The sequence below is a fragment of the Mustelus asterias genome, unplaced genomic scaffold, assembly GCF_964213995.1.
Source record: "Mustelus asterias unplaced genomic scaffold, sMusAst1.hap1.1 HAP1_SCAFFOLD_615, whole genome shotgun sequence".
NCBI classification, from domain to species: domain Eukaryota; kingdom Metazoa; phylum Chordata; class Chondrichthyes; order Carcharhiniformes; family Triakidae; genus Mustelus; species Mustelus asterias.
Window position 1 is genome coordinate 97,483 of NW_027590565.1, and position 20,430 is coordinate 117,912.

At 53.0% G+C, this 20,430-nt stretch overlaps 1 protein-coding gene across 2 annotated transcripts in view; it reads left to right on the forward strand.

Moving 5' to 3' along the window:
* Positions 1 to 19,107, forward strand: part of LOC144487138 (zinc-binding protein A33-like) — a 29,206-nt gene extending 10,099 nt beyond the window's left edge. The window contains exons 6-7 of one of the 2 annotated variants that reach the window (XM_078205198.1): positions 9,707 to 9,824; positions 18,286 to 19,107. In XM_078205198.1, coding sequence (XP_078061324.1) covers positions 9,707 to 9,824; positions 18,286 to 18,454 — 287 coding nt within the window. In that variant the 3' untranslated portion in view covers positions 18,455 to 19,107. Of the gene's footprint in view, positions 1 to 9,706; positions 10,416 to 18,285 lie in introns of those variants that run through there. The other variant, XM_078205197.1, reaches the window with a different exon arrangement.
* The last annotated feature ends 1,323 nt before the right edge of the window (positions 19,108 to 20,430 follow it).

The window sequence follows — 20,430 nt, forward strand, 5'->3', positions numbered from 1 at the left end:
ACCCTGTTCATCTAGCTGGCCCCGAGATGCCCCGGTGTGAGCAAAGGGGCAAATCAGATGTCTCGGGATGTCCCGGATCTCCTGGGTGTAAGGCCCCGGCATGGGCCTGAGCCCTTCCTCCTCCCTGAGGTGCCCAAAGACCCCAGGGACACTCCATGGCACGCCAGCATAGCTGGACTGAGCTCCAGGAACTCCGGCGTCACCTGTCTCTGCCAGTTCTGGAGGTTCAGATGCATCTGCCCCATGATCTGTGATCCCTCAGCCCTGGCCCTCTCAGACTGGGCCAAGCTCTGGAGCCCCTCCCCAACTGCATTCTGTGAACAAGCCAGGCTCTGGAGCCCCTCAGCAGTAGCCCTCTGTGACTGCGCTAAGTTGTCGAGGCTCACAGGCATCGCCTGCTGTGTCTCCAGAATGCCAGCGAGAGTCCCAGCCATGGCCAGCAGTTTCACCCACATGCCCCCGACACCCATGGGGCCATGGAACGCTGTGCCTCCTGGATGCTGCCAACACCTTTGCTCGTAGCCTGTTGTCTCTCCAGGATGACTTGGACCCTGTCACCCATGAGGACAGACCCCTGAGCCAGACCTTCCACTACGGTCGCAACCCTTGCAGTGTTGGCCTGGTTCACACGCTGTGTCGGCACCACCTCCTGCAACAGCACTCTGTTGGACTCCCCTCAACAACCAGGCAGTCGCAGCATGGTTGCTGACAGCCCTTCCACAACCTCCCCATGTTTCCTGATGCATCGCCACCAGCCTTGGGCCCAAGGCCCAGCATCTGGCTTGGGGACAGCTGAATCCTCGCCTCTGGCAGACCTCCGTGTGCCCGAGCCTGTCTGCTGTCCTCAGAGGATTCTTCAAAGCCTCCCTCCAACGTGTCATCCGGGGGGGGTTGTGGGCCGTTTGCTCCAGAACAACAGCGGGGTCACCAACACCAAAGGGCCGGGTTCCTCTGGGTCCAAAACTGCAATAAAGAATACACATTAGGGGAAGGGAGGTAAAACATTCTACGCAGCATCACACTTACTTCAAGCAGGACCTATGTTGAGGGCGAGGCTGATGCTCACTTGCATGCTGGACATTGACCTGGCTGTCCGTCGCCATTCTGGGTGACCCATCTCCCCCTGCCAGGTCCATGGCACACTCTTCAACGCTGGTCAGGTGCTGCAGGTCAGGCACACCACCACCACTGTGCCGTCACACGGCGCTGATGTATGATTTTCTCCTGTAGGAACATAAAGTGTCTGGCACGCATTAATATATTGAAATGCATGGTGTGTAATGCATGCCTGTGTCTCGGGAGTTATGCTGGCAGTTACGGAGAAAAGGGTCACCACTGAAGGGTGCTCATTGAGGGGAAGGGGTTACATTCTGTTCCTGGGGGAAGGGTGCCTTGTCGCATGCCCTTCAGGTGTGTAAGCAGGGTTTGAGATCTGTGCCAAGCATGTGTGGAGTTCCAAGTGGGAAGCTCACTCACCCTTGCTGCTCAAAGAAGGTCGTACAGTCTTTTCTGACCCTGCCGGCCAGAGCACGGTGTCAGGCTCCTGGCATTCACCACTTCTGTCACCTCCTCCCACAATGCCGTGGTGGCTGCACCCTTTGGGCGAGGTCCCTGGCTGGGGAAGAGCTGCTGATGCCTCTCCTCCATGGCATCAAGCAGGCGCTCTTGGTCGGCCTCAGTGAATCTTGGGACTGCTTTCCTCAAATACATCTTCGTGGCGTGACTGGCTGTGTGTCCATTCCTGCAGCTTATATAAAGCCCTGGCTTATTAGGAGAGCACAGTAAGAAGTTTGACAACACCAGGTTAAAGTCCAACAGGTTTATTTGGCAGCAAAAGCCACAAGCTTTCGGAGCCTTAAGCTCCTTCTTCAGGTGAGTGAGAATTCTGTTCACAAACAGGGCATATAAAGACACAAACTCAATTTACAGAATAATGGTTGGAATGCGAATACTTACAGCTAATCAAGTCTTAAAGGTACAAACAATGTGAGTGGAGAGAGCATTAAGACAGGTTAAAGAGATGTGTATTGTCTCCAGATAGGACAGCCAGTGAGACTCTGCAAGTCCAGGCAAGCTGTGGGGATTACTGATAGTGTGACATGAACCCAATATCCCGGTTGAGGCCGTCCTCATGTGTGTGGAACTTGGCTATCAGTTTCTGCTCAGCGACTCTGCGCTGTCGTGTGTCGTGAAGGCCGCCTTGGAGAACGCTTACCCGAATATCAGAGGCCGAATGCCCGTGACTGCTGAAGTGCTCCCCAACAGGAAGAGAACAGTCTTGCCTGGTGATTGTCGAGCGGTGTTCATTCATCTGTTGTTGTAGCGTCTGCATGGTTTCCCCAATGTACCATGCCTCGGGACATCCTTTCCTGCAGCGTATCAGGTAGACAACGTTGGCCGAGTTGCAAGAGTATGTACCGTGTACCTGGTGGATGGTGTTCTCACATGAGATGATGGCATCCGTGTCGATGATCCAGCACGCCTTGCAGAGATTGCTGTGGCAGGGTTGTGTGGTGCTGTGGTCACTGTTCTCCTGAAGGCTGGGTAGTTTGCTGCGGACAATGGTCTGTTTGAGGTTGTGCGGTTGTTTGAAGGCAAGATGTGGGGATGGCCTTGGCGAGATGTTTCTCTTCATCAATGACATGTTGAAGGCTCCGGAGGAGATGCCGGAGCTTCTCCACTCCGGGGAAGTACTGGACCACGAAGGGTACTCTGTCCACCGAGTCCCGTGTTTGTCTTCTGAGGAGGTAGGTGCGGTTTTTCGCTGTGGCGCGTCGGAACTGTCGATCGATGAGTCGAGCGCCATATCCTGTTCTTATGAGAACAGGGGCGGTGGGTGGGTGGGGGGGACGGGTGGGGGGGGGCGGTGGGGGGGAGGGATGCAATACTCAGGGCTCCTAATCAATAAGCTGCTGTATCCAGTGGGGTACAATACTCAGGACTCCCATCCAAGAGAGGGAATGCTCGCAAGCTGGGGTTGTGCACGGCAGCACAACGCAAGCTCTCAGCAAGGCAGCAGTGAGGTCAGTATGTTTAAGGGATGGAGGGATGGGGTACCCACATTATCCAGATTCGTGGGGGAAGTAGGTGAGCGGGCAGCCATGTCGGTATGGCGGGGGGGGGGGGGCAACCATGTCTGTATGGGGAGGGTGGTCCAGCAACATCTGTATGGGGGGGGGGGGGGGGTGGGGGAAATGACGTCTGTATTGTGGGGGGCAGCGACGTCTGTATGTGGGGGGCAGCGACGTCTGTATGTGGGGGGCAGCGACGTCTGTGTCGGGGGGGGTGGCCAGCGAAGCCTGTGCAGGGGCCAGTGACGCCAGTAGGGGGAGCCAGTAATGCCTGTGGGGGGGTCAGCGATGTCTGTGGGGGGGTCAGCGATGTCTGTGGGGGGGCCAGTGATGTCTGTGGGGGGGGGGGGCTGAGTGGGCCAGCGATGTCTGTGGGGGTGCTGTGGGGGCCAACAATGTCTGTGAGGGGGCCGAGGGGGCCAGCAATGTCTGTGGGGGGGAAGGCTGTGGGGGCCAGCAATGTCTGTGGGGGGAGTGGGTGGGGGCCAGCTATGTCTGTGGGGGGGAGTGGGGGAGGTGTGGGGGCCAGCAATGTCTGTAGGGGGGGGTCTGTGGGGGCCGGTGACATCTGTTGGGGGGCCAGCGATGTCTGGGGGGAGCTGCGGGGTCCAGCAATGTCTGTGGGGAGGCTGTGGGGGCCAGCAATGTCTGTGGGGTGCTGTGGGGGCCAGCGATGTCTGTGGGGGGTTGCTGTGGGGGCCAGCGATGTCTGTGGGGGTGCTGTGGGGGCCAGCGATGTCTGTTGGGTGTTGCTGTGGGGACCAGCGATGTCTGTGTGGGGGGTCTATGGGGGCCATTGATGTTTGTGGAGGGGGGCAGTGATGTCTGTGGAGCAGGGGGGGGGGGGTGCGTGCGAAGGCCTTGGGGGCCAGCGATGTCTATGGGAGTGTGGGGGCCAGCGATGTCTGTGGGGCAGGGAGGTGTGGGGGCCAGCGATGTCTGTGGGGGGGGGGGGTCTGTGGGGGCCGGCGACGTCTGTGGGGGTCCAGCGACGTCTGTGGGAGGGGGGCTGGCGGGCCAGCGATGTCTGAGAGGGGCTGCGGGGAAGCAATGTCTGTGGGGAGGCTGCGGGGGCCAGCGATGTCTGTGGGGGTGCTGTGGGGGCCAACAATGTCTGTGGGGGGGCCGTGGGGGCCAGCAATGTCTGTGGGGGGGAAGTGGGGGAGGTGTGGGGGACGGTGACATCTGTTGGGGGGCCAGCGATGTCTGGGGGGAGCTGCGGGGTCCAGCAATGTCTGTGGGGGGGCTGTGGGGGCCAGCGATGTCTGTGGGGGTGCTGTGGGGGCCAGCGATGTCTGTGGGGGGTTGCTGTGGAGGCCAGCGATGTCTGTGGGGGTGCTGTGGGGGCCAGCGATGTCCGTGTGGGGGGTCTGTGGGGGCCATTGATGTTTGTGGAGGGGGGCTGTGATGTCTGTGGAGCGGGGGGGGGGGGTGCGTGCGAAGGCCTTGGGGGTCAGCGATGTCTATGGGGGTGTGGGGGCCAGCAATATCTGTGGGGCAGGGAGATGTGGGGGCCAGCGATGTCTGTGGGGGAAGGGGGGGGGGGAGCTGATGGGCCAGCGATGTCTGGGAGGGGCTGTGGGGAAGCGATGTCTGTGGGGGGGCTGCGGGGGCCAGCGATGTCTGTGGGGCGGGGAGGTGTGGGGGCCAGCGATGTCTGTGTGTGGGGACTATGGGGCCAGCGATGTCTGTGGAGGGGGCTGTAAGGGCCAGCGATGTCTGTCGGGCGGGAGCGGAGTTTGGGGGGGGGGGGGAGGGGGGGTGTGGCGGCCAGCAATGTCTGTGGGGGCGGGGTGCTGTGGGGCCGGTGATGTCTGTCAGGGGGCTGTGGGGGTCAGCGATGTCTGTGGGGGGGCTGTTGGGGCCAGCGATCTCTGTGGGGTGGCTGTGGGGGCCAGCGATGTCTGTGGGGGGATTGTGGGGGCCAGCGATGTCTGTGGGGTGGCTGTGGGGGTCAGCGATGTCTGTGGGGGTCAGCGATGTCTGTGGGGGCCAGTGATGTCTGTGGGGGTTGGAGGGCAGTGATCTGAATGCTGGGAGGTCTTTTCAATGATGTCCCAGAGATGTGCGCATGTGTGGGTTCCAGCGCATCCCGCCATTTCTCGCTCTCTGATGTGAATAGCACTCCCCCAACCCCCACCCCCCACCCTGTCCTGCCCCAAGCATTTAATGACATTCACGATTGTGACCTCTGCCATGCATGGAGTGTGGAAGATTCGGGTCTGAAGTTGCACTGAAAAAACAGTCGTGGTTGAAACCAGTTTTCTCGCCAATTCAGCACTTTTGGAAGAATCTGCCCCTACTTCTCTGAAATGGTCAGGAGTCTGTGGACTTCCCCACCCCAGAATGTGGTGAACACCCAGACTTTGGGTGAATTTGACGAAGAGGTGGACAGATTTTTAATTAGTTTGGGGTTGAAGGGTTGTATTGAAGGCGCAGGAAAGTGGAGTTGAGGCTGAGACGAGATTAGCCATGATTGCATTAAATGGCAGAGCAGCTCGACAGGCTAAATTGCCGACTCCTGCTCCGAGTTCTTATGATTTATACTTAGTAAATAACTGGGATTTCAAATTTGGTCCAAGAACTAAAATATGATTCTGAACATAACCAAATATAAAGGTCTCATCCAAGATTGTAACAAATTTGGGGTCTGATCTGGTCTGGTATTGTACCAAGAGAAACTGCAGAACTCTTGGGTCGGGAGGGAGCTGGATGTCCTGGTGCATAAATCATTAAAAGTTAGTCTGCAGGTCCAGCAAGTAATTAGGAATATAAATAGGATGTTGGTATTTATTGCAAGGATACTCAAGTATAAAAATATGCAATTGTTCCTGCAGGGGTACAGGACCTCAGTGAGACCATATCTGGAGTAATGTTTACTATTTTTATCCCCTTATAAGATCATGAGACCATAAGACACGGGAACATATGGAGGCCATTTGGCCCATCAAGTCTGCTCTGCCATTTAATGTTCCCATAACTGATCGAACAGAGGCGTTTTCTCCTCACCTCTGTCTGAAATGGGTGACCCCTTACTCTGAGATGATGCCCTCTTATCCGAGACTCTGCCACAAGGGGAAACAACACCTTCGCGTCTATCCTGTCAAGCCTGCTGAGAATTATGTAGGTCTGAATAAAGTCCCCTCTCAATCTTCTAAACTCCAATGAGTACAGACCCAACTTACTCCTCGTAAAAAAATCTCTCCGTACCTGGAATCAATCTAGTGAACCTTCTCTGGACTGCCTCCAATCCCAGTATATCTTTCCTTAGATAAGGGGACCAGAATTGCTCACAGTATTCCGGCTGTGGTCGAACGAGTGCCTTGTACAGATCTCCCTATTTTTCGACTCCATTTCTTTTTAAATAAAGACCAATATTCCACCTGTCTTTCCCAATACCTGCTGAACTTGCATGCTCGCTTTTTGTAATCAATGCACGAGGACCCAGAAATCCCTCTGAGCTGCAGCTTTCTGCAGTCCTTCTCCATTTAAATAATATTCAGCTTCTTTATTCTTCCTATCAATGTGCATAACTTCACATTTTCTTACATGATATTTCATCTGCCAAGTGTTTGCCACATACCAAACCTGTCTGTTTGTAGTCTCTTTGGGGGTGACATTACCATTGCGCCCCACCGGCTGATGGGCGGAGGGAGTTGGTAAGATCACGAGAGCCGAGAAGTCAGGTTCGCACCCGATTTCTCACCTCACGCGATCTTACCGGCACCGGGTATCCGGCTCGATAAATCTTGCACCTGGAACAGATGCAAGGATAAATGTATTAAACAAAGAACAGTACAGCACAGGAAACAGGCCCTTCGGCCCTCTGAGCCTGTGCCGCTCATTGGTCCAACTAGACCATTTGTTTGTATCCCTCCATTCCCAGACTGCTCATGTGACTATCCAGGTAAGTCTTAAAACGATGCCAGCGTGTCTGCCTCCACCACCCTACTTGGCAGCGCATTCCAGGCCACCACCACCCTCTGTGTAAAAAACGTCCCTCTGATATCTGAGTTATACCTCGCCCCTCTCACCTTGAGTCCGTGACCCTTCGTGATCGTCACCTCCGACCTGGGAAAAAGCTTCCCACTGTTCACCCTATCTATACCCTTCATAATTTTGTACACCTCTATTAGGTCTCCCCTCATTCTCCGTCTTTCCAGGGAGAACAAGCCCAGTTTACCCAATCTCTTCTCATAGCTAAGACCCTCCATACCAGGCAGCATCCTGGTAAACTTTCTCTGCACTCTCTCTCAAGCCTCCACGTCCTTCTGGTAGTGCGGCGACCAGAACTGGACGCAGTACTCCAAATGTGGCCTAACCAGTGTTCTATACAGCTGCAACATCAGACTCCAGCTTTTATACTCTATACCCTGTCCGAAAAAGGCAAGCATACCATATGCCTTCTTCACCACCTTCTCCACCTGTGCTGCCACCTTCAAGGATTTGTGGACTTGCACACCTAGGTCCCTCTGTGTTTCTGTACTCTTGATGGCTCTGCCATTTATTGTATAACTCCCCCCTACATTAGTTCTTCCAAAATGCATCACTTCACATTTATCTGGATTAAATTCCATCTGCCATTTCTCCGCCCAATTTTCCAGTCTATCTATATCCTGCTGTATTGTCCGACAATGTTCATCGCTATCCGCAAGTCCAGCCATCTTCGTGTCATCCGCAAACTTGCTGATAACACCAGTTAGACCTTCTTCCAAATCATTTATATAGATCACAAATAGCAGAGGTCCCAGTACATTATTATTTAAATTTATTAGAATGCTAATTTAAATGTAATAAGCAAGCTTGGGATAGAATTGTCTGGGATCACTTGCCTGTGTGGCCACGCTCTGGCGACGATCACGTATTGTCCCCCATCAATCTCTCCTTCTTACCTCGGTATTTTCCACAATCTCTCTCTCTGCTTCACCACAATCATTCCCTCTCCCTGCCATTCACTCATCTTTCCCTCCCACTCTCTATCCCCATTCTCCACCCACTCTCCCTTTCAGCCCCTTCCCACTCTCTCTTTCATCCTCACATACATTCTCCTCCTGCTCCTCCTCCTTAAAGAACAGTAAGATCAATAGGTTGCATTGGAATTGCCATTTGAAGAGCGGGAGGGGGTTTCGGAAAGGAGAGAGACAGCTGGAGAGGTTAAAGAACTCTGCTCGCCCCCAGCCCAGCAACACATCCTATCTGCATTCCACCCCCCCTCCCCCTGCCACCTTACAGCCCCCCAGCAACACATACTCCCCACATTCTTCCCCCCCACAGAGCTCAGCAACGCACAATCCCCACATTCTTCCCCCCCACAGAGCTCAGCAACGCACAATCCCCACATTCTCCCCCCCGCCACAGTCCCCCAGCAACATACACTCCCCACATTCCCCAACCCACAGACCCCCAACAACACACTCCCCAGACCCTTCCAGTCCCCCTGCAATGCACACGCACCACATTACCCCCCAGCAGCTCCGCAGCAACACACAATCCCCGCCCCCCCCCCCCGCCCCACCAGCTGCACAGCTGCCCTCATTTCCCCCCCATTCACAAACGCAAACCCAGAATCCATGCAGTCGTGGCCCCAAACAGCGCTGCTTTACACATCCTGAGGCAGCAGCACTGCCACTTCAGATAGTTTCCAGCCCATCCCCCACCAGCAACGGTCCTTGCTGCTGTCAGCACTAGGATCCAGAGTCAGCGGTAAGACCCGAGGTCAGCGCTCAGGCCTGGGTCCATGTTGAGAGTCCAAAGTTGAACCCATGAACAATAACAACAACAGCTCCCCCCGGACACAAAGTGCAACATGGACAAAATGACACAAGGCCCCCTCAGCAACAGAGCTATTTGAAAGCAGAAACCTACCTCCTCAATCACCCTCTCTGTTCTCTGAATGCGACTGTTATACTTGAGGTGTTTTCGTCACTGATTCCAGCTGCAGCGAACGAGGTGGTTAAGGAGGTGAGCTGGGACGATTGGGAGTGAAGCTCGCTAATTACATTTCGATGAATGCAAAAGATGCAAATTGACGTTTCACCCATTTTGGGCAGAGTCCCGATCGTGCCAATTTTTTAAATGGTAAAATGGGAATGGGTGCGAAAATGGGCACCATTCCAGCCAGTTGTATCATGCCCAATTTTATGACTTTTTTCCACCACAAAATGGGCGCAACGAGATTGTTAAATTCTGCCCATACACTCCACATCTCCATCTTGTTCTCTCACATCCTGCCACAATATCTGCCACCCCGCTGCTCTCCACACACTGCATCTCAAACCTTCATGTTCTCACTCGCCGTCTCCCTCATGCTGCTCTCACTCTCCCTCTTTACGCTCCTGCTCCATCTCGCTGCTGCCCTGTTTTCTCTGTTCCCACTTCACCCTCCACATCCCTTCCCCTTATACCTCTGTATCTCACTTTCACTCCCCACCTTCCTCACCTGGCCCTCTGCTCTCCACTTCCCTTCCTTCCTCCCTCTCTCCATGTTCCCATCCCATTCCTGCTCCCACTCTCCTACCCCTCATTCTCCCCTCCCCCTCACAAACCTCTCTCCTCTCTTCCTCACCCCTCACACTCTCTCCCCTCCCCACCCCTCTCTCTAAATCACTGACTGTGTTATTTTAACTTTCCCCCAGCTCCAGCCTCTCTGACTCTGGATCCGAACACAGCGAATCCCTGGCTCATCCTGTCTGAGGACCGGACCAGCGTGAGAGACGGAGACGAACGGCAGCCGCTCCCTGACACCCCGGAGAGGTTTGATTCCTGGGAATGTGTCCTGGGATCAGAGGGATTCACATCAGGGAGACATTACTGGGAGGTGGAGGTGGGGGAGAAGACAGAGTGGAGTCTGGGAGTGGCCCGAGAGTCCGTGAACAGGAAAGGGAGAATCTCCCCGAGCCCTGAGTCCGGATATTGGATTGTGGAGCTGAGTCCCGGAAGAGGTTATTTTGCCCTCACCTCCCCCTCACTGACCCCCCTCACCCCGAGTGTGAATCCCCGGAAGATGGGGGTTTCCCTGGACTATGAGGGTGGACAGGTGTCATTTTACAATGCGGACAACATGTCCCATCTCCACACTTTCACCCACACTTTCACTGAGAGAATCTTTCCCATCTTCAATCCGGGATGGAATAGCTGGGAAAACTCGGCGCCACTAACAATCTGTGGGGTTAAAGGTCACTAACAGATCCATCCCATAATTTCACACCGTCTCCCTGCCTCCTGCCAGCTGTAAACTGATGGAACCTGTTCATATTGTGGTTATTATATAGAATTATAATTTACATTGGGGGCTCCATGGTTACATTTGTAAAATGATTCTTCAAACAAAACTATCTGAGAACCACTTGATGCACTATCAATTAGGCGAAGACTAGTTAGTACGCAAGAACAAATAGGCTTTTACTCACAAAAGACTTGGAGCACACCCATGCTGATGAACTGGTCCGGCGACTGAGGCAGGGGGGTTGGGAGTAGTCACCTTTATCCCTGGACCGGGGGGGGAGGAGTCTCAGGCAGGGCTGGCAGGGGTGTGTCCAGGCATGTCACACATACACACAGGCAATAAACTTAACAGTGGCTTACCACATTCACCCCCTGCTTTTAAAAAGAGTCCGGCGGGGGTGAGGTGGGTGGAACAATATTTACAAATTCAGTCTCTCTGGGGGCTTGATCTGCCGCTGCGACTGCCGTAGTGCCGGTTGTGGTGTCGGTTCCAGTGGCCGCGGTGTTGGTTCAGGTGCCAGGTCGTAGCCGCTCGAGTCGTTTGTAGTCCCTTCCGGTTGTCGGGTCCGTGGTGGCTGCTCCCGGGGCTCAGGCGTGCTGTATACGGGGGTTGGGGGTGTGGGGTTGTGGGTCGTCATGGGGCACCTACGTGTGCCAAGTCTCGAATAGTCTTCCTGCCACTTAGGCGTATTGGGGGTTGGCGTGGAGGAGTTGCACCCTTTCGACCAGGGGGTCCGACTTATGGGTTGTCACGTGCTTCCGAAGCAGGACAGGGCCTGGGGATGTCAGCCACGTCGGTAGTGAGGTCCCCGAGGAGGACTTCCTGGGGAAAACAAACATCCTTTCGTGAGGGGTAGCATTGGTAGCTGTGCAAAGGAGTGATCTAATTGAGTGCAGTGCATCAGGGAGGACCTCTTGCCAGCGGGTGACTGGAAGACCTTTTGATCTCAGAGCTAGTAAAACGGCCTTCCAGACTGTCGCGTTCTCCCTCTCTACCTGTCCGTTCCCCCTGGGGTTGTAGCTGGTGGTCCTACTCGAGGCTGTGCCTTTGGAGAGCAGGTACTGTCGCAGCTCATCACTCATAAAGGAGGATCCCCGGTCGCAATGGATATAGCTAGGGAAACCGAACAGGGTGAAGAGGCTGTGCAGGGTCCTGACGACCGTGGCCAAGGTCATATCCGGGCAGGGAATAGCGAAAGGGAAACGTGAATATTCGACAATGACGTTGAGGAAGTATATGTTGCGGTCAGAAGAGGGGAGGAGGCCTTTAAAGTCGACACTAAGGCACTCGAGAGGGTGGGTGGCCTTTATGAGGTGTGCTCTGTCTGGCCGATAGAAATGCAGTTTGCACTCTGTGCAGACCTGGCAGTGTCTCGTTATAGACCTGACTTCCTCAATGGAGTAGATCAGGTTACGGGCAGGTTAGGGCAGGTTATGGGCTTTAATGAAGTGGAAAAACCTGGTGACTCCCGGGTGGCAGAGGTCGTTGTGGAGAGTCTGCAATTGGTCTATTTGTGTGCTGGCACATATTCCCCGGGACAGGGCATCTGGGGGCTCATTGAGCTTCCCGGGCCGGTATAAGATGTCGTAATTGTAGGTGGAAAACTCGATTCTCCACCTCAATATTTTATCATTCTTGATCTTGCCCCGCTGCGTGTTGTTGAACATGAATGCAACTGACCATTGGTCCGTGAGTAGGGTGAATCGTTTACCAGCTAAGTAGTGGCGCCAGTGCTGTACAGCTTCCACTATGGCTTGGGCCTCCTTCTCGTCAGAGGAGTGTCGAATTTCAGGGCCTTGGAGGGTTCATGAGAAGAAGGCCACGGGTCTGCCTGCCTGGTTAAGGGTGGCGGCTAGGGCGAAGTCAGACGCATTGCTCTCCACCTGGAACGGGATGGATTCGTCTACAGCGTGCATCGTGGCCTTCGCGATGTCTGCTTTGATGCGGTCGAAGGCCAGGCGGGCCTCTGCCGCCAGGGGAAAAGAGGTGGATTTGATGAGCGGACGGACCTTATCCGCATAATTGGGGACCCACTGGGCGTAATACGAGAAGAAGCCCAGGCATCTCCTCAGTGCTTTGAGGCTGGTGGGGAGGGGGAGTTCTAGGAGGGGACGCATGCGGTCGGGATCGGGACCGATGACCCCGTTTTCCATAACACAACCAAGGAAGGCGAGGCGGCGTGTGTGGAATACACACTTCTCCTTTTTATAGGTCAGATTTAGGAGAGTGGCAGTGTGGAGGAATTTGTGGAGGTTGGCGTCGTGGTCCTGCTGATCAGGGCCGCAGATGGTGACATTATCCAGGTACGGGAAGGTGGCCCGCAGCCCATTCTGGTCTACCATTCGGTCCACCTCATGCTGGAAAACAGAGACCCCGTTGGTGACGCCGAAGGGGACCGTCAGAAAGTGATAGAGGCGGCCATCCACCTCGAAGGCAGTATATTGGCGGTCTTCCGGGCGGATAGGGAGCTGGTGGTATGCAAATTTTAAGTCGATGGTGGAGAACACCCGATATTGCGCAATCTGATTAACCATGTCAGATATCCGGGGAAGGGGGTACGCGACCAGCTGCGTGTAGCAGTTAATGGTCTGACTGTCTTCAATGACCATGTGATGTTTCTCCCCAGTCTTAACAACGACTACTTGGGCTCTCCAGGGGCTGGTACTGGCCTCGATGCTCCCCTCCCCTAGGAGCCGTTGTACTTCAGACCTGATAAAAGCCCTGTCGCCAGCACTGTACCGTCTGCTCTTGTTGGCGATGGGCTTGCAGTCGGGGGTGAGATTTCCGAACAGTGAGGGAGGGGCGACTTTAAGCGTCAAGAGGCTGCAGGTGGTGCACGGTGGGTGATCTAAGAACTGGGGATTGCAAACAGAGAGCGGGAAAAAAGTCCCATTATACTCCATGGTGACACTCCTAAGGTGACACAGGAAATCTAGCCCCAGGAGTACGGCAACGCAGAATTGTGGCAGCACGAGGAGCCTGAAGTTTTTGTACACTGTGCCCTGTACAGTCAGGGTCGTCACACAGTCCCCGAGGATATCCACCGATTGGGACTTTGAAGCCATGGAGATCGTTTGCTTCACTGGCAGTACTGAAAGGGCGTAGCAACTCACTGTGTTCGGGTGAATAAAGCTCTCCGTACTCCCACAGTCAAATAAGCAGTCAAATAAACAGGTTGTAGCGCGACCATTTACCTCGATGTCCATCATGGACCTGGCGAGTTGGTGAGGCCTGGATTGGTCCAGCGTAACCGAAGCCTGCACGGCTGATGGCGTCCAAGATGGCGGCCCGCACGGCCCCCACACGGCTGATGGCGTCCAAGATGGCGGCCTGCGCGGCTCACACGCAGCTGAAGACGTCCAAGATGGCGGCCCGCACGGCTCACATGTGGCTGAAGGCGTCCAAGATGGCGGGTCGCACACGGCGCTACTGGGCTCGGAGGTCGACTTCGCCTTGCATACCCTTGCGTAATGGCCCTTCTTTCCACACCCGGAGCAGATCGCATCCTTCGCCGGGCAGCGTTATCGGGGGTGCTTCCCCAGGCCGCAGAAGTAGCACTTCGGGCCTCCAGAGACTTCCGCAGCTGTCGGGTCATTGGTAGGACATGGCGTGGCGTAGGTCTGCGGCTCTCCCGAGTACAGAGGTGGTGGCGACTCCGGCGTCCACGATGCGCTCCCGTGGTCGGGGGTGTCGGCCTCGAGATTTCGGAAGGCCACCTCTAACGAGTCGGCAAGCGCTACAGTCCTTTGTAGATCCAGCCCACTCTGTTCCAGCAGTCGTTCCCGGATATAGTTTGACCTGATACCCGTGACATAGGCGTCTCTGATTAAGTCCTCCGTATTTTGGGTGGCTGTTACGGCCTTGCAGTTGCAGGCCCTGCCAAGTGCTCGCAACGCACCCAGGAATTGGTCGCCCGATTCTCCTGGCTGTTGTCTGCGAGTCGCCAGAAGATGTCTGGCATAGATCACATTAGTCTGTTTGCTGTACTGGCCTTTTAAAAGTTCGATTGCATCCTCGTAAGTTTCAGCGTCTCTGATCATCAAGAATACCTGATCGCTTACCCGGGCGTGGAGCACATGGAGCTTGTCGGCTTCAGTCCGGACGACGGAGGCGGAGGCCGTGAGGAAAGTTTCAAAACATTGCAGCCAGTAATCGAAGCTGTTCGAGGCTCCGACGGCTTGAGGATCTAATTCTAGTTTATCGGCTTTTAATATCTGCTCCATCCCCAAAATTTTGTGAATAAAATTGATGCACTATCAATTAGGCGAAGATTAGTTAGTACGCAAGAACAAATAGGCTTTTATTCACAAAAGACTTGGAGCACACCCATGCTGGTGAACTGGTCCGGCGACTGAGGGAGGGGGTTGGGAGTCGTCACCTTTACATCTGGACGGGGGGGGGGGGGGAGGAGTCTCAGGCAGGGCCGGCAGGGGCGTGTCCAGGCCTGTCACACACACACACGCAGGCAATAAACTCAACAGTGGTTTACCACACCACTGGAATAGAAACAGCTTTTCTCAAAGATTCCACAGTTCATCATTAAATCCAAGAAGCAGAAAATCGACATGTTGTTTGTGACGTCACTGAGTGAGGGGGCGGGATTCCGGGGAATGGAGAAGCCGATTGGCCGGAGCTCCTGTCACTCTGAGGGCGGCGGGATTCCGGGGAATACAGAAGCCGATTGGCCGGAGCTCCTGTCACTCTGATGTAGGGAGGTGCGTTTCCAAAGCCTTGGAAGGGGATTGGCTGGGGTCTCTGTCACTCTGAGCGAGTAAATGCCGTTTTCCGGGGACTCTGAAAGTCGATGGGGCAAACCCCATCTCAGTCAGAGGGCGGTGGGCGGGTTTCCAGAGCGGTGGAAGATGATTGGTTGGCGCTACTGTCACTCTGCGTGAGGCAGACATGCTTCCGGAACGTCATAAAGCGGTACGGGAGCGGGACGTCGGTGAATCCGTAAGTGGATTGGTCAGGAAGCCTGTCATTCAGAGTGAAGGGGCGGCCCTCAGGGGAATGGGGAAGTGCATTGGCCGTCGCTCCTTTCATTCAGATTAAGGGGCGGGATCCTGGAACTCGGAAACGGATTGGTCAGACATTCTGTCACTCAGAGTGAGGGTGCGGGTTTCCGAGGTATCGAGATGCCGATTGGACAGTGTGGCGGCCATTTACAATGAGGGAGGCCACTGTGAAATCCAATTGTTCTGTGCGTTTGGCAATCAGAGGAGAGGCGGGCTTTCCTGGCATAGGGAAGCCGATTGGTCAAAACCCCTGTCAGTTAGATTGAGGGAGGCGGGGTTTTAGAACTCTGTAAGTGGATTGGTCAGAGAGCCTCTCATTCAGGGTAAAGGCGGGATTCCGGGGAAAGGAGAAGCCGATTGGTCGGTGTGACTGTTATTTCCATTGAGGGAGCGGGTGACCCGGATTGGGGAAGTGGATTGATGTCACACAGAGTGAGGGAGGCGGGTTTCCGGGAAATGGGTGAGCGGATTGGCAGGGGTCTGTCTGTCACACATGGTGAGGGAGGCGGGCGTCTGGATACCCTGTAAGCGGATTGGTCCGAGCCCATGTCACCCAGATGAAGGAGGCGGGTTTTCCAGTGAACTGGATGCGGAGTGGGTGGATTCCCCTGTCACTCTGAGCGAGGAACACCTGTTTCCGCTCGGCTTTGACAAAGGAAGAAGTTGAACAACACCAGGTTAAAGTCCAACAGGTTTATTTGGGAGCAAAAGCCACGCCTGTTTGACAAAGGGTCATCTGGACTGGAAACATCAGCTCTTTTCTCTCCTTACAAATGCTGCCAGACCTGCTGAGATTTTCCAGCATTTTCTCTTTTGGTCAAAGCGCCTGTCAGTCAGAGTGCAGCAAACAATGAGGAAGGTAAATGGTATCTTCGTCTTTATTACAAAGTGATTGGAGCAGAAAAGTAAAGAGGTCTGAGTGCAGTTGATTGGGGCCATGGTGAGTATTGTGTACAGTTTTGTTCACCTCTCCGAAGGAAGGACATAGCAGGGAGTGTCACGGAGGGAGTGCAGTGAAGGCTCATTAGACTGAATTCTGGGATGAACAGAACAGCGCAGTACAGGCCCTTCAGCCTTCAATGTTGCGCCGACGAGTGAAACCCATCTAAAGCCCATCTAATCTACACTATTCCAATATCATCTATATGTTTATCCAATAACCATTTGAATGCTCTGAATATTGACGAGTCCACTACTGCTGCAGGCAGGCCCTTACTACTCTCTGAGTAAAGAACCTACCTCTAACATCTGTCCTATATCTCTCACCCCTCAATTTAAAGCTATGTCCCCTCGTGTTAGCCATCACCATCCGAGGAAAAAGGCTCTCACTATCCACCCTATCTAATCCTCTGATCATCTTGTATGCCTCTATTAAGTCACCTCTTAACCACCTTCTCTCTCACGAAAACAACCTCAAGCCCCTCAGCCTTTCCTCATACGATTTTCCCACCATACCAGGCAACATCCTGGTAAATCAGGCCTAAAAAGTAGGGATATGTTCGGCACAATTTGTGAGGCCAAAGGGCCTGTTTTGTGCTGTAGCTTTTCTATGTTTCTATCTTTCCTATAATGCGGCGACCAGAACTGGAAGCAATACTCCAAGTGCGGCCGCACCAGAGTTTTGTATAGTTGCAGCATGACCTCCTGGCTCCAAAACTCAATCCCTCTACCAATAAAAGCTAACACACCGTACACCTTCTTAACAACCCTATCAACCTGGGTGCCAACTTTCAGGATCTATGCACATGGACACCCAGATCCCTCTGTTCATCCACACTACCAAGTATCTTGCCATTAGCCCAGTGCTCTGTATTCCTGTTACTCCTTCCAAAGTGAATCACCTCACACTTTTCCGCATTAAACTGCATTTGCCACCTCTCAGCCCAGCTCTGCAGCTTATCTATGCCCCTCTGTAACCTGCCACTTCCCTCCGCACTGTCTACAACTCCACCCACTTTAGTGTCATCCGCAAATTTACTAATCCATCCTTCTACGCCCTTATCCAGGTCATTAATAAAAACGACACACAGCAGTGGCCCCAAAACAGATCCTTGTGGTACACCACTAGTAACTGGACTCCAGGATGAATATTTCCCATCAACCACCACCCTTTGTTTTCTTACAGCTAACCAATTCCTGATCCAAACCACTAAATCACCTTCAATCCCATGTGTCCGTATTTTCTGCAAAAGCTTACCATGGGGAACCTTATCAAATGCTTTGCTGCAATCCATATACACCACATCAACCGCTTTACCCTCATCCACCTCTTTGGTCACCTTCTCAAAGAACTCAATAAGGTTTGTGAGGCACGACCTACCCTTCACAAAACCGTGCTGACTATTCCTAATCAAATTATTCCTTTCTAGGTGATTATAAATCCTATCTCTTATAATCCTTTCCAAAACTTTGCCCACAACAGAAGTAACTGGGAATTGCTTAAATTATCTGTGTCATGAAATGCTCCTGCGGTCAGACCAATGATCGCCATTACTGTGGACCCTGTCCGTCAGTGCCTTGATCTTTTTGAGGGAAGGAGGGAGGTGGATGCCTCCAAGAGGCATGGCTGGAGGTTGGCAGGCAACTCGTGACAAAACCTCCAGCCACCTGGGTAATGATCATTCCTGACAAGGGCTCATGTTCAGTCTGTCTATAATGCCAAGGCAATGGTCTCTCTGTAAAGCCTCGGGGTAGTGGAGTCAAACAGGATAGTGTCAGAGGAAGGCTACTCACACAATGCTCTCATCACCCTGGTCAAAGAGCAATATCTCCCTGTACATTCATGTATGAACAGGAGGAACACCCATCTCTGGTTCTCCAAGATGTCATTCATCTAGAATGAGTCAGGTGGCAATGTTCTGTCTGAACGGAACCCAGGCAAAGGGCTTCACACTGGCCTGCAGGTTTTGAATTGGAGGGAAATTTGTAAAGGGTGTGGTCACTAAATTTATTATTTCAATGCATTTATTCACAGATTTGCTGTGATGTTGATGATGGAAGATGCAGGCAACCCTGCCTTGGTACTGGCTGTCATCCAGATGGAGAGAAGGAGGGTCTGTCGCAGATTGGTACAGAGTCAGGAGGATCAATGGCCTGAGCAGCAAGCAGCAGCGGAGCCTCAAAAATGGCGATCATTGGTCTGACCGCAGGAGCATCTCATGATGCAGAAAATCTAAGCAATTCCCAGGCATTACTGGGTTTTGAAGGACTTCGGATATTATAGGGCTGGTTGAGCCGGGAGAAGGAACAGCGCCAGAAAACATGGATGAAGACACCAGTTCATTTTTCGCAGAATGCTGCTGAGGAAACTATCATAATGCACATCCCTCCACCAGGTTCCAGATTGTGGAGTCAACCGGGCGTCCTAAAGATGAGGTTCAGATGTTTGAGACGCTCAGGCAGGGCTCTCCAATAGTCACCACAGAGAATGTCCCAGATCATCATTGTCTGCTGCACCCTGCACAACCTTGTGCTACAGAGGGGGGAATGTCTTTCCTGAGGGAGCGCGATGTCTCCTGTGATTAGGGTAATGAAGGGGGTGGATCTCCCAGGGGCCAGGATGTCACTGAGCCACATGCAGAGTCTATCCCAGGGGAATGATGTGGCAGACGGGCCCATGTCAATCTGATAGCTCCCAGATTCCAGACACAGTAAGCTGCTGATACATTTGTTGATTTGTTTTCTATCCTTTGCTGGCTGGACGGCCTCAAGATATTTTTTACTTATTTACTGACATTATTTTCATCTCATGTACCTTGAATTATGAGAGCAGAATTAAATTTCACGAGTTACTGTCTTCCCTGCTGTGGGTTTGATCCTTTTCCTGCACCAAACTGTGTTAAAATACAGAGTCCTGATGCTAAATGCACGCATTAGGACCTGCACAGCGCTCTGTTCCCCCAAAACCTCAGACACCTGTCAGGAGAATTGTGGTGTCACCCATACACTCACAAAGTCCGTGTGTACAGCAGCTTGGAAACAATATCAAATCTAAACTCACCAGGGATACACATGTTACCCTGACACCTGCTCCCAATGGGAACTGGCAGAAGAGCTCTTTCAGGCAGAACCAGATAGATGGGCCCACAGGGAGCAGCATGAGAACAACATTTGACCATTTGAGATCGCTGCTCCATGCAGATTGATGAGGGATGTTCATATTCCTGCCCCGATTGTCAATGGTACAACATACCATTGACAATCAGGGGCAGGAATATGAACATCATATTTATACAACGTAAACCCATATCCATTGATATCTTCGTCAAGCCAATGTCTTGAAGTAACTTTGTAGTCCATTCACTGAGAGTCCCTCACCTGCACTGTGTTCCTGAGGTGCAACCACTCCAGAACCTCCAACCGCAGAGACCCCTATATGTTTGAGTCCTCTATGGCCTGAGGTTAAATGTGAGACTGCGATCTGCCATTCTGGCTCCCGCAGCAAAGATAAACGTCTTTCCTGCATGGGCCCTACAGAGGCTTGTTATTGCTGCTGATGCTTCACATCGATAGCCTGTCACTTCACAACACTGTCCAGTACACAGGCCCATTCTACCCTCTTTCTTTCTCTCCTCATGCTCTTAAACCCCAATCCTTCAATGATGTCTGTTGAAATTTGGTTGCTAAACCTTCATGTGAGGTCTACTGCCATCCATAGGCAGATGAGCAAGGCACACAAATCTTCATGTGAGGTCTGAAAAAGGCTTAGAAACTGGGAGCAGGAGTAGGTCATTCGAGCCTGCTCTGCCATTTAATTTGATCTTGGTTGATCCTCCTCTCGAAATCATACTCCCACCTCCTCCCATAACCCGTGATGCCTTCAGAGTGTAGAAATCTAACTATTTCCTTCTCAAATATTTTCAGTGATTTGGCATCCACGCCTTCTGTGGTAGAGAATTCCACGCTCTGAATAAAGATGTTTCTTCTCATCTCAGTCCTAAATGGCCAACCTCAGATCCTGAGACTGTGAACTGTTGTGATATACACACAGCCAGAGAAAATAACATCCCTACATCCAACTGCCCAGCCCAGCCAGAATTTTGATTGTTTCAATGAGATCCCCTCTCAAACTTCTTATCTCCTGTGAAGACATGACTAGTCGATCCAATCTCTCCTCGTA